This window comes from Eulemur rufifrons, chromosome 14 (assembly GCF_041146395.1).
Source record: "Eulemur rufifrons isolate Redbay chromosome 14, OSU_ERuf_1, whole genome shotgun sequence".
Classification (NCBI taxonomy): domain Eukaryota; kingdom Metazoa; phylum Chordata; class Mammalia; order Primates; family Lemuridae; genus Eulemur; species Eulemur rufifrons.
In genome coordinates this window covers 25,404,239-25,420,172 of record NC_090996.1, presented here as the reverse complement: position 1 = coordinate 25,420,172, position 15,934 = coordinate 25,404,239, and the positions used below count along the sequence as shown (strand labels likewise).

The 15,934-nt window shown below is 51.2% G+C and overlaps 1 protein-coding gene across 1 annotated transcript in view; it reads right to left on the bottom strand.

The window, feature by feature from the left end:
* Positions 1-14,580, bottom strand: part of ABCC6 (ATP binding cassette subfamily C member 6) — a 50,174-nt gene extending 35,594 nt beyond the window's left edge. The window contains exons 1-8 of the mRNA XM_069486885.1: positions 14,397-14,580; positions 13,004-13,189; positions 11,449-11,574; positions 11,190-11,318; positions 9,044-9,169; positions 7,860-7,921; positions 4,896-5,027; positions 922-1,125 (exon numbers count right to left, since the gene is read on the bottom strand). Coding sequence (XP_069342986.1) covers positions 922-1,125; positions 4,896-5,027; positions 7,860-7,921; positions 9,044-9,169; positions 11,190-11,318; positions 11,449-11,574; positions 13,004-13,189; positions 14,397-14,432 — 1,001 coding nt within the window. The 5' untranslated portion in view covers positions 14,433-14,580. The remainder of the gene's footprint in view (positions 1-921; positions 1,126-4,895; positions 5,028-7,859; positions 7,922-9,043; positions 9,170-11,189; positions 11,319-11,448; positions 11,575-13,003; positions 13,190-14,396) is intronic.
* Between the last annotated feature and the right edge of the window lie 1,354 nt (positions 14,581-15,934).

The window sequence follows — 15,934 nt, the reverse complement described above, 5'->3', positions numbered from 1 at the left end:
GAAGCCCTTAACCCTCCATACCGCAGAATGTGACTGGACTCAGAGGTAGGGCTTTACATGGTGATTAAGTTAAAATGAGGCCGTCAGAGTGGCCAAAATCCAGTCTGCCTGGTGTCCTTGTAAGAGGAGGAAGTTTGGACACACACAGTGACACCAGGGGTGCACACGGGGGAAAGATCCTCTGAGGACACAGTGAGGAGGACGACATCTGCAAGCCAAGGAGAAAGGCTTCAGAAGAAACCAATTTGCAGACACTTGATCTTAAACTTCCGCCTCCAGAACGGTGAGACAATACATTTCTGTTGTTTAAGCCATCCAGGCTGGGGTGCTTGGTTATGGCACCCAGCAGACTCTAAATGCACCAGCCCTTGAATGTGGACTGGACAGACAGCCGGCTTTGGGCAACAGAACAGGGCAGAGGTAACAGTGTTCCAGCTCTGAGCCTAGGCCTCCAGAGAACATGCAGATTTCTTGTAATGCTCCCAAGCGGCCCTATGAACAAGCCTGAGCTCGTCTTCTGGAGGATGAGAAGAGATGAGCCCATCCTCCAAAAGAGGAGCAGAGATGAGCTGTCCCAGCCAACCCAGCCCAGGAAAGAAGAACCGCCCTGCTGAGCCCTGCCCAAATTGCTGACCCATATTACCATGAGCTAAATAAATAAATGCATGGTTTTAAACCACTCACTTTTGGGGCATTTTATAGCAAAAACTACAGTCAGGTAAGGGCTCACTGATTTTTCTTCCCAGGGTCAGTCACTTTCTCATTAGTCTTTTCCCTTCTTCAGTGTCCTCCTCCCCTCCCCCCCTCCCGTGTCCTGAGCACCAGCTGTATAGGCAGAGGCAGGAGAGCAGAAGCCCCCTGGCCCTGGGAGGATGCTATTAAAGGACCACCTTAACTAGTGCACCCGAGGCCCAGACCTACCTGAGCAGCTTGGGGACAGTGAACCTGAAGACATCACTGATGACAAGGCTGAGCGTCCCCAGGAGGAAGGTAGAACGGAACACCTGCCAGATGGCCCTCAGCAGCGGGCCCTGCTGGCTCCTTTCCGGCTGTAGGAGGGTCTCTGTCTCTGCGGCCTCCACGCCACCTCCTCCTCTCCTTTTAAACACTGTTGCCTTGGCATGCCTTAGGGGAGAGGAGAGATGGGCTCTGGGTCCCATTTTATACTCTCAACTGCCAGCAGCAGGGCAGTAAAGAGTTATTTTCCCAGCAAGGGCGTGGGGGGGGGGTCCCACCTGGCTTCCTCATCTCTTCTTCCTCATCACCCAGGGACCCACTTATGAGACAGGCAGCCAGGGTGGGGGCAGGGCAGAAGGGCAGGCCTGAGGCCTCACGGGAATGCACATGCACAGAGCTCCAACTGTGGGCCAAGCACTCCTTAGTCCTTCTAAGCACCCAGCAGCCCAGGTATTGTACCCATTTCACAGATGAGGAAACTGAGGCTCAGGGAAGTGAACTTGTCCAAGGGCACACAATTGAGAAGAACCGGGATGTGATGCCAACCCTCTGCCTCCTGAGTCCATGCGATTTTTGATCCATCATTTTGCCACCTTGGAGGAAGAGCATCCCTCCTCTCCCTCCCCTCCCCCCCCCATACACAGACAGCCAGGCCTTAGGTGGTTTTGAACCACTGAGAACTGGTTTAGAACCAGTTCAGAATCCCAGATGTCCATGGGCTCCAGCACTCTAGTTCTGGGTGAAACCACAGATGGAAGCTCAGGCAGCCTCAAAGCAATCAAGTCCCCACAGCCTGTGGTCCTAACCACGGGGCCCAGCTAAGGTCAGGGAGGGAGAAGAGGAGGGGAGGGAGGGTGTCAGGTGATGCAGCTGCCGACGGCTGGGCTGCTGTGTGGTCTTGGGCGGGCTGGTCCCCTCTCTGAGTCCCATCTGGCTCTGACAGCCTATGGTGTTATTAGTAACTTCAACCCCCGTTTATACAGCTGTGACCTGGGCCAGGTGCCAGGGTCACCCCTTTACACACATGAGCGCAGTGATGCCCAACCTCCTTGCCAGGGGGCGCTGGCTGGGCTGCCCATTTTACAGAAGAGAAAACTGAGGCTCTGAGAGGTGGTGATAGCTGCCTGAGGTCACACAGCAAGGGCAGAGCAGGAACTGGAGCTCAGATCTCTATTCATAGTTCACATAGCGCCTCCTTGTGCACCAGGAAACCCCCCCCACCACCACCATAAAAAAAAAAAAAAAAAAAAGGAATAAGGAAAAAAAAAAAAAACCTCCGGTGAGCACAGGTGACCAGACCCTTGCTAACAAGGCCAAGGTCCTTGTCCCTCATTCCTGGCCTGGCTTGTTGTTTGGTTTGGCATCCATGGAAGGTTGTGGATGTCACCTCCATGCAGAGGCCATCCCTGACCACCCCTCCCCTTTGGGAGCCGCTGTTTAATCCATTGCCCTCACAGCTGTGCCCACTCTCTCCAGCCCCGTCCATCTGATTAGAACCCAGGTGGACAGACCCTGAGCGTGTAGCTTCTACGAGGATGTCCCAGCACCTAGTCCAGCCCCTGAACGGTGTAGGGACACAATAAATACTTGTCAAATGAATGAAAAAAAAAAACAAAAAAAACAGATTGAGTGATATGTGCAAAGGGCCTACCAAGAGTGCCCAGCACATAATGTTACAGAAATTCATGGAAGGAAGGAAGGAGCTTGGTTGAGTGCACAGAACCTGGCCTTGGGCAGGAAGACTGGGATTCAAACGCCTGTCCTGCCTCTTCTCCCCTGAGCCACAGTGCTTCCATCTGTAAAATGGGACGGGGGAAGAGACGACCACGAAGGCCTTCTTCCTGGCCGAATGTTGTGCTCAGGCCTGTCCTAGCTGATCACCCCAAGAGTTAGTGTGTTCAGCCTGCAGGCCCCAAAGCCAACTTTTTCCTCTCCTGCAGGTCTTACCTCCCATGAAGGAAGATCTCCAGACCAGTATCTGGTCTTTGGTCTGAGGGCCATTTAGTGCAGGACTAACACTAAATGCAGGGGTTGTGAGTGAGTGGCATGGGCAAGGTGTAAGGTGGGGATACAAAAGGGAGTGGTGGGGACTGCGGCAAACCTAAAAGCACATGCCCTGGCCAGGGGTGTAGCCTCTACCCAGATCCACTCTCCCGTTGCCATGTGGGGATATGGCCCAGGACTGCCAGATCTACTTTTGAGACCAGAATTCCCAGATTTTTAATGTAGTATCTCCAAAATTTTAAATACTGGTAACTTATTAAAAGACAGAACAACCCAAACAAAATGCCACATGAGCCAAAACATACCTTATGAGCCTGATTTGGCCAGTAGGTGGCTGGGTGGTGAGCTCTTAGGATGACATCCTCTCCCTTCCCCCAGTGGTTGCAAAATATTTCAGAAATAAAACCAAAGTTCTCCCTGTGTGTCATCCGTTGACTTGGAAGATGAGTGACCCTGGTCACTGTATAACCTTATCTTCCTTTCTGTCACTTGTTCATGGCAGGATTTTCAAACGGTTCTGGAGACTGTTTCTACCTTCTAGCTCCAGGGTTGAGTGACCTATGATTTTCATGCCATCTGGGCAGGTGAGGAGCTGGAAGAGAGTGACTAGACCCCCAGAGCCCTCTGGAGTGAATTCTGCCACCTCTGTGAAGTCATTTCAGAGGAAGGGCAGTACGGCAGGATATGCCTGGGGTGAGAGAGCACTCACGGCTTGGTTTACTCACATTACTTCCCCTGTTTGGAAAAGCAGACCCAGCTCCTTGGGGAAGCGCCCCTCCCTGCCTCTGTGGCTCTGAAGGGACCACCAATCATGGCACCAGCCCTGATGGGCACGGGATTGGCCCCTGATAGGCACATGACTTGAGCCGGGCCAATCAGAGCCCTTCCCTGGGATTTTCTATTCATACGTGGAGGTCAGGAGAGAGAAGCTCTTTCACTCTGCGGGGGTAGCTGAATTGGCATGGTCTGGGACAGGCCTTGCGGAGACACTAACACACAGATGACAGCTGGGCTGAGAGGTGAAGGGAGAGAATCCTGACATCACATACGTCCCTGGATCCAGCCAGACCTGAGCCTATAGTCTCTCTCTTTCTCGCTCTCCCCTCTTCTAGTTTACGGGATTCAGCCATCTGCAACGACCACCACAAAATCCCAGAGTATGCAGGGAACCTTGTAACTGTTCCACCGGAGCTAACTTACTTTTTTTGTTCTGTCCGCTGAAGCACTGAGGTCCAGGGAGATTAAGCAACTTGTCTAAGATCATCAGCTACCCGATGGGAGGACAGCATTTATCGCAATTTTATCTAATCCTGTGTTGAAGGCTCACAACGCCAGACTTTCACAAATGAGGTTCCCAGGCTCCAAGGGCTCCACAGAAGTTTCCAGAGATGCCACCGATGGCACGAGTGAGACAGAGTGGACAACTCTAGAGATCTTGAAATTCTCTACATAACTAATATTGCCTGAGCTCTTACCATGTCCGAGGAATTCCTTTCCATAAATCATCTTTCATCCCCCCAAGCTACAAGCTAATGACATGCCCATTGAACAGATGAGAAAACTGAGGCCCAGAAAATTAATTACTCAGGTTACACAATGAGTAGTTGCCTGCATGTTACAGGCCTACAGGCCACCACCCTAACCCTCTACCCCCAGTCGTAAAACACTCTTCCTGTTTCCTGCCTGTCGTTTCGCCACGAGAACTTCCGTCCAGGCTCCTCTGAGCTCTCCCCACTGGTCAGTCTCCTTCTGGAACGTGCAAAGCACCCTGAGAGGAACCACTTCTGGGGCCTGCTTGGTTTCCCTTAGTGAGATCAGCTGGGAGGCAGGGGAGTGTGGCAGTGGGGCCCAGAGCAGGGTTGGGGCTGGACTGGGGGTCCAATGACGACCTTTGCTGACCACTCGGGTCGAGCTCTTGCCCTCCACGCACTCACCGCTGGGCCGCACTGCGGTTCCTCCTCCATTCCCTCTCCAGCTGGGAAACGAGCTCTTCCGAGGTGTTCTCTCGCCCAAGCGACCAGAGGTCTTTTTGCCCCAGAGGGCTCCTGTAGCCCCTCCAGACCAGCCTGCAAAAGAGGGTCGCTGGGGCAAGCCCCTTCTGCCACTCATCCCTGCAGGGGCCCTGCAGGTAGCTGTGTGACCCTGGGTAAATCCCTTTACCTCTCTGTGCCTCTGCTGGCCCCTGGGTAAAATGAAGCCAATGAACTCACTCCACCTAACATTTGCAGAGCATTCGCCGTTTACAAACGCCTCATTTAATTCTCACGCGAGCCCAAATAATAATGGTAGGTTATCACTATGTTTTAATTGTGAACTGATAATTTATAATTTTATAAATGTATGGGGGTAGATTATTACTGACCCATTTTACAGATGAGGAAAATCACAGAGGCTCAGATTAAATGACTTAACCAAGAGACAACCAGCGTGGCAGGGGAAATAGACCTCTGCCCGTGAGTCAGGAATCCAGGGTCCAAAATTATCATTGTGAAGGAAACTTGAGCTCCTCTTTCAGCTTCAAACGTCCCCTGTCTCCTCCTCATTCACTGCTGCAGCCACCTGGCCTCAGGACCTTTGCACATGCCTCTCGCTTTGCTTAAAATTCTCTTCCCGTTACTGCTCACCTGCCTATTTCTTACTCACCCTTCACATCTGAGCTTAAATATAACTTCCTTAGGAAAGCCCAGTTTGACTCCCCCAGCCCAGGCAGATCCCATCATAGGTGCCTACTGTTTCCTGAACCTTTTTTTTTTTTTTTTTGAGACGGATTCTCACTCTGTCACCCCAGCTAGAGTGCAGTGGTGTCATCCTAGCTCACTGCAGCCTCAAATTCCTCGGTTCAAGCAATCCTCCTGCTGGGGCTACAGCTATGTGCCACCACATCTGGTTAATTTTTCTATTTTTTGTAGAGATGGGGGTCTTGTTCTTGCTCAGGCTGGTCTCGAACTCCTGACCTCAAGTGATCCTCCTGCCTCAGCCCCCCAGAGTGCTAGGATTATAGGTGTGAGCCACCATGCCTGGCCTTGAGCCTCTTTTTCATAATGCTTATTGCAATTGTGACTATTTAATTTGGGGATCTAATTATTTAGTGTCTTTTTCATCCATGGCATGGTAAGCGCTGTGGGGGCAAAGGCAGTACTTGTGTCATTCTCCCTCCTCTGTGTCCTCGCCTCCTGGCACCCGGTGCAGGAAGATTTGTCAAATGAAGCCACTTATCAGTTCTGTGCTTGGGCAAGTCGCTTGGGATCAATAGGCCTCAATTTTCTCACCTTAAAACGAGAATGTTTCCCAACACGTGGGCTGGTACGAGCCAACTGTAGCTGACACATACGTGAGACATTAAATGCTATGGACTTCCACCGTGGGAGCACTATTCTCTTTGGAGGACTCTTTGATCTTTCTGATGACACCTTTGACTCTTTTCTAAGAATTGCCAATGTCTCCTTTCTGACACAGAGCAAATTCGGGGAAGCAACAGCTCTGTGTTATTAACACTGCTTGGTTTTCTCTGAAATTATTTTTAAAGTTCTACTACATGGCAAGTAATGCTACAGATTTTTCCAATTTAAGCACTGATAGTAAATTTCCTTTAAAAAAAGCTTATTAGAGTAAAAAAAAACCCCAGTAATTTAAAGAAAAACATTAATAGAGAATGGGTGATACTCCAGTATGGCAAAAAGCAGGAAGAGTGGTCCATGAATGCCTAAGTTTGGGAAGCAGGGGGTTAGACCCCCAGTAGAGCTGTCTAGAAAACTTCCAAGCTCTAACGATTCCAGACATCCAAAGCTTCACGTTATTTATTTATTTATTTTATTTATTTATTGTTTGAGACAGAGTCTTGCTCTGTTGCCTGGGCTAGAGTGAGTGCCGTGGCGTCAGCCTAGCTCACAGCAACCTCAAACTCCTGAGCTCAAGGGATCCTCCTGCCTCAGCCTCCCGAGTAGCTGGGACTACAGGCATGCACCACCATGCCCGGCTAATTTTTTCTATATATTTTTAGTTGTCCAGCTAATTTCTTTCTATTTTTTTTTAGTAGAGATGGGTCTCATTCTTACTCAGGATGGTCTCAAACTCCTGAGCTCAAACGATCCACCCACCTCGGCCTCCCAAGTACTAGGATTACAGGCGGGAGCCACCGCGCCTGGCCCACGTTATTCATTTATTTAGTAACTACTTACACTCGCTGTGTGCCAGGCTCTAAGTGCTTCACAAACCTCATCTCATTTAATCCTCACAACTCATGAGGTGCTATTCTTATGCCCGTTTTACAGGTGTGGAGACTGAGGCACAGAGAGGTTAAGTAGCTTGCCTGAGGCTACAGAGACAGGAAGTGGTGGGGCCAGGATTCTAATCCACGTGGCCCAGCATTACTGAGGTCTGACTGCAGTGTGGTCAGGAGGGGCCCGGTAGGTGGGGTGACACTGGAGAAAATCTTCTCTGTGAGGCTGGGACCCTCCGGGGAGTGGACACTTGGTCCTTTATCCCTTTACCCCCAGTGCTCAGCACACAGTAGGTACTTATCAAATGTTGGAATGACTGATACCATTTTATTGAGGACCTACTATGTACATGCTTCATCAGACCCTTCCCACTGATGAAGCTAGAGCTGTCTCCATTTACAGAGGGGAACATGGAGACTCTGGGTGTTTGTGACATGGGCCACTAAGAGGTGGAGACTGGACTCACATCAAGATCTCGCTCTAGTGAGTGACCGGGGATGGGATGTGAGTGGTGTCCACGCCAAAAACTCAGAAGGAAGCGCCGAGGCTGGCACAGAGACAGCCTGGTCAACCTCTGTGAGCCTGGGAGGAAACCTCGTTGGGGGAGCCTGTGGGGAGAACTGGAGCAGCAAACACAGCAGGGTGAGGGCACCGCCCCTTCCCTGCCACTTTACTTACCTAGAAACCCACCAGAACGTGGCCTTGGAGGGGAAGGAGGCCCCGGCCTCTGGACAGGGATTCTGCAACAGACAAAAGACAGGGGTGGCCTTGGTTCCTGTCCCACAGGGAGCATGTGGCGAGGGGAACCAAGAGCAGAAGACAGGATGAACTGACCATGTGTTTAACAGTCTAAGTCCAAGCCCAAGTGCCCTGTCTCCTTGCCAGAGGTGGACGCCAACAGGCAGGTGCTTTCTGGCAAGCAGGGCAAAAGGGCTTGGGCCACAGGACTGCTAGTGTCCACAAGGTAAGAACTAGCAGCTGCTCAGAAAAACTATCATTATACCAAGGCCGACAAGTTCTGAAAGCAAGGACCCCGCAAAACAATGTCCTCAACAATATCCTTCAGTGAATTTTGTGAGGAGGGACCTGTCCTGTGATTTTGGCAGGTGCTCCAGAAAGATTGCACCAATCTGCACTCTTCACCAATGAGGCACGAAGGGGCGCATTTCACCACATCTTTGCCATCACAGCTTGCTATTGATTTTTGAATTTTTTTTTTTGCCATTCTGATAGGCAAAAAAAAAAAAAAAGTCCTGTTATAAACTAGATTTCTCAAGCATTTGAGCATATTCTTAGATGATCTCAGATCAGTCTCTTCCTTGAAGAATTCTTTCCTGATTTCACAAACGTCTTCAGACAGAGCACTTTCCCCTGGTGTAATTTTCTACACATTTGTGTAATTATGGGACTAATGCCTGGCTCCCTTGCTTGGCTGATGGCTTCATGTGGGCAGGGGCTGTATCTGCTCGTTCACCACGGATCCTCTACACCTCCCCGGGGTACAGAGCAGGAGTCAGCAAACTATAGCGTCTGGGCCAAATCTGGCCCTCTGCCTGTTTCTGCAAATAAAGTTTTATTGGAACACAGCCATGTTCATTTGTTGACAGATTATTTATGGCTGCCTTTGTGCTATGATGGCAGAGTTGAGTAGTTGCCACAGACATTGTTCTATGGCTCACAAACCCCAAAATATTTTCTATCTTGCCTTGTACGGAAAAAGTCTGCCAACCAGTGGCAAAGAGGAGGTGTGCAATTCATGTTTTGCTGAGTGGCTGAGGGAGTGAAAAATTAAAGAACTTTGATCACATAAGGAGACTGAGGCCTGAAGTCGGGCAGGAACAAGAGAGACACTAGCAACTTACAGACTGCGGGGGGTCTTTGGGGAAGAAAGGAGGTTGATCTGCCAGGCAGGACAGCACAAACTGTGCCACCACTAGCGACAAGCACAGGTAGGTGAACAGGTGGTGGACGGGGTCACTCTGGAAGCCCTGTGGGAAAGGAAGGAGAAGTCAGGCAGAGCGTGGCAGGCAGAAGGGGGGCGTGAGGGGCAGGGTGGAGAAAGGGTCCACAGGTGGTAAAAGGTTGAGGCTGAACAGGTTTCTGAGTGCTGGGGGCAGGGCCCAGGCAGGGAACGAGGACCACAGTGGCTGAAAGCCAGAGCCCTGGCATTCCGGCTTGTCCCAATTTATAGACACCTGACTTACACATATTCTAGACATAGCCTGTACAAAAAGGGCCAGGGCTGTGTCTGGGGTTTGTCCTCAGCCAGGTGATGTCCGGCCCAAACAGCTACTAGGACAATGAGATGCAAGGACACTTTGTCCTTTTCCTTGTGCCACAAAGGAGATCCTTCCTCCATCCCAGTAGTCACCCTTATCTCCCACCCTGCTCCTTCCTGGCCAGCATTTACAGAGAGGGAAGCTGGGTGTGTGGAGCATTTGCTCTGCCCTGGGCACACGTGCATTCTTCCCATGCACGGACTCTCCGGGCCTCTCCTCTCCCTGACCCCAGCTGAGCTCACACTGCGTCTTACTCACGGGAAACCAAGGCTCAGAGAAGCAATAGCACCTTGCTCAAGGGCACACAGCCGACCTGATCCAAATCACGAGCTTTCGCCATCACGCCATGATTGCTTTTGCCCCCGCTGTCCCGTCCCTGGTCATAACACCCTACTTTTCTCTCCCCGTGCCCAGGCATACGGTTTGTGCAGAACTGACTCCCCTGCAGTGGTGGGTGGGTGGTCGAGGCCTGGCCAGTGGGTACATTCTACTCCCCTGGCTACTGTGATTGCGTTAGGAATGAATCTTGGACCCACGCTGAGCTAGTGAGAGCTGGAACCATCGCGAGATTCCACCAGATTTGCCACTTTGGTGGAACTTAAGTGTGGAGCTATTCGTGGCTTCCCTTGTCACACCATTGGAGAGCGAAGCTACCATGGTAGAGCTAAGAGACAGAAATGGATATCAGGGGGTGTTACCTGAATTCCTGGATCACTCAGGCCTGGGAGATCAACAGACATAAGCTAATTTTAATAAAATTCCCTCTGATTTTTCCTTCTCTTTAAGCTAGTGTGAGTTGAGTCTTTGTAGCTTAAAACAAGAGCCCTAGTTTCAATATTCAGAATTCCTCTATTGGATTTTATAAGCTTCTGGGTTTTTGTTTTTTGCAGATAGTAGACAAATTGATGTTCTGACTACATTGTGGCCCACCTTCCCTATACTGCTATTTTCTTATTTCTATTGGAAAGTTTGTTCTGAATCTGGGCGAGATGGGCTTGGGCTCTGCACTCCCAAGCCATGTGATCCTGAGGAAGTCGTTCCCTTCTCTTAGCCTTACTCGCCTCATCTTTAAAATGGGACTGTGAGAATCTACTGTGAGTGCTACCATGAGAACCCGATGCAGACACGTTTAAGCGTTTCCCCGCAGTGCCGGGCACGTAGCTGGGCTCTAGAACACACATGGTTCCGGTACCATTGTTTCTGTGTCCCAAACAGCCGATTCCTGTCTACAGCGGGAGCCCCCCCTTTCATAAATTAGTCAAAGGCCTGTGAAATTTTCCCATTCGTTACAAAGTTGCTGTTTTTAAAAAATTGATCCTTAAGGACAGGATGGTGTTCCTCTACCTTCTCTTCAAGGAAGGATAAAGGGGCCACTGGACTGAAGGAGTGATGATCTGTAAGCTGCTGCCCTGACCCTCCCCTGGAAGCCTTGGTTCTGCTGAGGCCAGAGATTCTCACCCCCACCCCCACCCCCACCCCCACGACATTTGGCAATAATCGGAGACACTTGGGGTTACCACAGTTGGGGGTGGTGTGCCACTGGCATCTAGTGGGTAGAGGCTGGGGATGCTGTTCCACATCCTACAGTGAGCAGGAGAGCCCTACCCTCCAACAGAGTGGACCAGCCAAATGTCAACATAGCTTGGGTGGAGAAGAGGAGGAGGAAGGGTGGGACCCACCGCCTGACACCACCACGTTGGTTCCCCCAGGTGGCCCAGGCCCCACTTACCCCTCCCGAGACCTGCTGGGCGGCGCGGACAGCTGGCGAGAGAAGGCAGAGTAGCCAGTACCCAAACAGCACCCCGGACGCCTGGACTCCCTTCTTCCTCTCCACGTGAATCAGGAACACAGCGAAGCTCTGGATGAGAAAGTCAGGGTGGGCCGCTTAGGGCGGCTGGGGAGCAGAGGGGGCTTCCCCGTGTTCTCCGCCAGGGCAGGAAGAGCAGCAGCCGGGACCAAGCCAGGCTCCTGCTGGAGGACGTCATTACCATCGTGGTGAGCCACACCGTAGGGTGGATGAGGAATTCCGGGGCCTCGGGTGCTCCCCGCTGGATTTTCCAGAGAGCGACAGACACACTGGAGGCGCACAGCACTACGAGGGCGAACCCAAGCACCTGGGGAAACAGGCTTGGATGAGGCCGGCGGGTGATGAGAAGGGTGAGAGCAGACTGGGGGGGTGACCCCATGTCCAATCGGGCGGTGGTTCTGCAACATCCCAGCTGGGGCCCTGTAATGAACCAATGTCACAAGCTGTCAGCGTGCCAATGTGCAGAATGCGGCAGGGGCCTTGCAGATCCATCCTGACCTGTAACTGTCGTATAAATAACACATAACAAAAACTTGAGCCAAACGCAGTGTTTTCCAAAACACAGGAGATGCTCCGATAGTGCACATGCAAGATGACTCTAGGTATGAACAAAGAGCAGACGACGAAATTTACTCACCAGGTGAAAAAACTATGCTCTCTCCAAGTCATTTTCAATCCCTGCTGTTCAATCAAGGAGAAACTCTCTGTTGGACCAGTAAGCTTCTAGGGTCTAATATGCACTGGTCTCTCTTTTGAATAGGAGTGAGAGAGTATGCCCACGCCAGAGGGAAGACCAGAGCAAAGAACAGAGGAGGAAGTGTTGAAAGTACCCGTTAGTTTAAAGCAGAGGTTGGCTAACTACCACCTGCCGGCCAAGTCTGGCCTGTTGCCTGTTTTTGTATGGCCTGTGGGCTACAGATGATTTTACATTTTTCAGTCCCTGAAAAAAAAAAAAATCAAAAAGGAGCATAATATGTTGCAACATGTAAAGTTACATAAAATTCAAATTTCAATGACTATAAATAAAGTTTTATTGAAACACGGTCATGCCCGTTGTCACAGGTGGCTTTCATGCTGCAGTGGTAGAGTTGAGTGTTTGGAAGGGAGACCACCTGGCTCCTGAAGTCTGCCAACCCCGGGAGAGGCGGTAGGCAATACTGTGATAATTAACAGAATGGTGTGAGACTGAATGAACTTTGAAGAACATTCTTGCAAGCATCTAGAGTAAAAGGGGACGGATGAGTAGACAGGTTCACAGCTGGAATGCCAGGGATTGTCTAACGCACCAAAACAAATACATAACAATTGTAAAAACTGTTCTTTGATACTGCCAGTGGGGAAACCAAAAAATAAATGCCTAACTTTGGAAATTTTAAAATAGGATCATCCTACCACGGCCCCAAATCATCCTGTGTACCCCGGAAACACACATGGCATACTTTGGGAAACGCCAGGTCATGGTAGCTATAAACCATCTAAAATGTGTGAATGTTTGTCTGTGTGTGTTTATGCATGCATGGATTTGCATAATTGCAAAATCTGTTTGGGGGAACCTTGTTCTACCGAGCTACCTCTGCGGCTTTTCTAGAACTGCTCTGTTTGACCAATAGGTTCCCTTCCTGTCTCCACCCCGTGTGCCCCCTGATCCCAGGAGTATCTGCTCTGGGTCTCCGCCAGGTCCCAGACTGTCCCCCCACCACACTGTCTGGCTCCAGGCTCCCAGGGGCGGTGGCTACCATTTTGGCTTTGAAGAGGGGGGACATCCGGATGTAGCCCCTGCCACGGTGGTGGATGTAGAAGAGGTAGATGGGGCCGAGGATCCAGAGGTACATAGGGGGCACCCAGACCCCTGCTGTTCTCAGGAAGCAGAGGTTGAGCAGGCTGGCAGCGGCGGCAGGTTCGGGCTCTGTCTGGTTCCAGACCTGAGGGAGCACCAGGAGATCCTTAAGAGACAGTACATAGCTGGGGTCCCCAACTCACCAGCCCAGAAGGCCGGGCAACTTCTTGGTTCCCTAACATTTACACAAAAGTGTACCAAGCACTCTGTAACACCTGATAATTCTCAACTCCTTTCATCGCAACACCAACCCCATCAGGTAGATGTAATTATCATAGTGATTGGGCAGATAAAGAAGCTGAGGCCCAGAGAGGTTGAGTAACTTGATTGATATCACTCAGCTGGGAAGCGGTGGTGCTGGGATTTGAACCCAGGGTGTTGGGTCCTAGAGTCTAAAAGACCTGAGGTCCTAATGAGTGCTAGGCACTGACTGTCCCTTACTCCTTACAACTCTAGGAGGTAGGCACAGTTGTCCCCATTTCACAGACTGGTAGACTGAGGCACTGAGAGGGAACTGCCTCCTCCAGGCCCACACAAATGGGAAGTGGCAGAGCCGACTGTGACCCAGGCCCCTCAGATCCCAAAGCTGGTTCTACTGGTGTTCTTCGTCTGTGATTTTTATCTCAGCAGGTCTGACCCTCACTAACCCTAGAAGAAATCTCCAGTTTAGTGGACATGACCTCTCCAGTTCTCTCCCCTCTGTATTTTCACTCCTCCTGGTTTCACCACTCACCAGGTGTGTAAACTTTAACCTGGCTGTGCCTCAGTTTCCTTCCCTGCAAAAGGGGGATCATAAGAGACTCTAAGGGTCGTATTAAATGGGTTACTAGCAGAAGGCCTGTAGCACAGTGCTGGGCACAGAGTAAGCCCTCTGTATACATCAGCTGTTCCTGCCCTACCTACCTGGCTGCCCACCCCCAACCCCCAAAGGCTGGGAGTTGGCAACCCCTAACCTGCCCCATGAACTCCCTCCCTGGCGTCCTTTGCCGAGAGCCCAGATGGGAGAGGAAGCCGAGAAGGAGGGAATCCCGGAGCTCTGAAGGGGCTCTCTGGGGGTGGGAAGGGTTTGGGGGACCCACTAGCTTTAGGCAAAAAAGGGCCAAAGCCCCCAGTAGCTGGGAGCTCTGGAGCCCCTTAAACAGTGCTGGGCTCTAGTCTTCCAGGGCCAGGAATTTGCCCGGGGTGGGGGCGGGCGAGGAAGGAGCCTGTTCTCTCCCCAGGACCGCAGCCCGAAAGATCTGCGGCCAAACCGCGCCCGGGAAAGGCGAGCGTGGCGGGAGTGGGGCACTCACCCCCTGCCCCGCGCAGGGCTCCCCGGGCGCGGCCATCGGCGCCGTCTGTCTCCGTCTGGTGGTCCCGGCGTCCGTCGGTCCCTGGGCAGCCTGCTCGGCGCGCTCCCTCCCGGCCAGGGAAGGGGCGAGTCCGGGCAGATCCGGCCGGGACCTGAGCTCCAGGACCGAGAGGCTCAGGGCAAGGTCCAGCCGCCCGGCGGGGGTGGGGCGACGAGGGGTTAAACGAGGCGAGGTCGGGGATGGGGGCGGGGGGGGGGGGGTTCCGGGGAGTTGGAGGCAATGGGATCCCGGAATCCCCGAAAGTGCAGTGGCACCCTCATCTTTCCCTTCTCCCCGCTGCAACAAGCATCATGCCAAACTCCCGGACACCTTGGAGCCAGTCATCCTAGGAATTTATCCTGATGAAAGAACCCAACGGGTTTGCACGGGTTTGTTAACAAGGACACCTGGCCATGGCCTAAGTATCCGACACTGGGGGAATCGGCCTGGTCAAAGGCCACAGGTGGAGACTGTGTGGCAGTTTCCTCACCAAGGGCTCAACATTGTCTACTTGGAGGGTGGTGGGAAGAATTTAAGAAGATTATTAAAGAGTTTAGCAGAGGGCTAGGCATACAGTAAATGCTCACTAAGACTTAGATATTAATATTATTATTACTATTAATATTGTCATTTAGTCCATGGGTTAGTACCCAGTGGTTTAAATTCCATTGCCTACGTATATTAATATGGAAAGATGGTTGCTAAATGCTAGGTAAAAAAAGAGATTATAATACAAAATAGGCTATATTAAAAAAAAAAGAAAAGAATATGCCTAAATGGGGGAAAGTAGAGAAGGAAGTCAAAGTATTTACCTTCCTCTCCTGGAAAGTGTGTGCCTGTGTCAGAATCCCAGCCACTGATTTTTTTGTTTGTTTTTTTGTTTGAGACAGTCTCACTCTGTTCCCCAGGCTAGAGTGCGGTGGAGTCACAGCCTAGCTCACAGCAACCTCAAACTCCTGGGTTCAAGCGATCTTCCTGCCTCAGCCTTCCACAGTGCTAGGATTACAGGTGTGAGCCAGCGGAGCCCAGCCCCAGCCCCTGCTTCTTAGAAATGACTCTAACGTTACTGTATGTGCATGAATAAAAAGATGGAAATGCACTAAAGCAGTGATCATAGCGAATCTCAGTTTTCTTTTCCAGTTTCTTTCTTGCTGCAATGAACATGTATTCCTTTCAAGATACGAATGAAAAAACTCAGTGCTTTCAGACAAGCACAGGTGCTCCGTTTGGGTGAAGAATTATAAAACCCTCTGCACTCTCCACGCTGCCCTGTTACTTCTCCTGGTCTCACCTTCCTGTTCTACTCCGGTATGTTTCCCCAATCTTGTTTCCCTCAGTCCTTTGGAATCTCCCCAACCCATGTTGGGGGCCCCAGCAGTACCTCTAAAGCTGTCTTCCTGAGTCTTCTGGAGGAGCAGGGACACAAAGACTGCAACGATTTATCTCAAAGCTGAGTGTGGCAGGTCTACTGTTTCCATTTAAATCATGTTTGTTTGAGG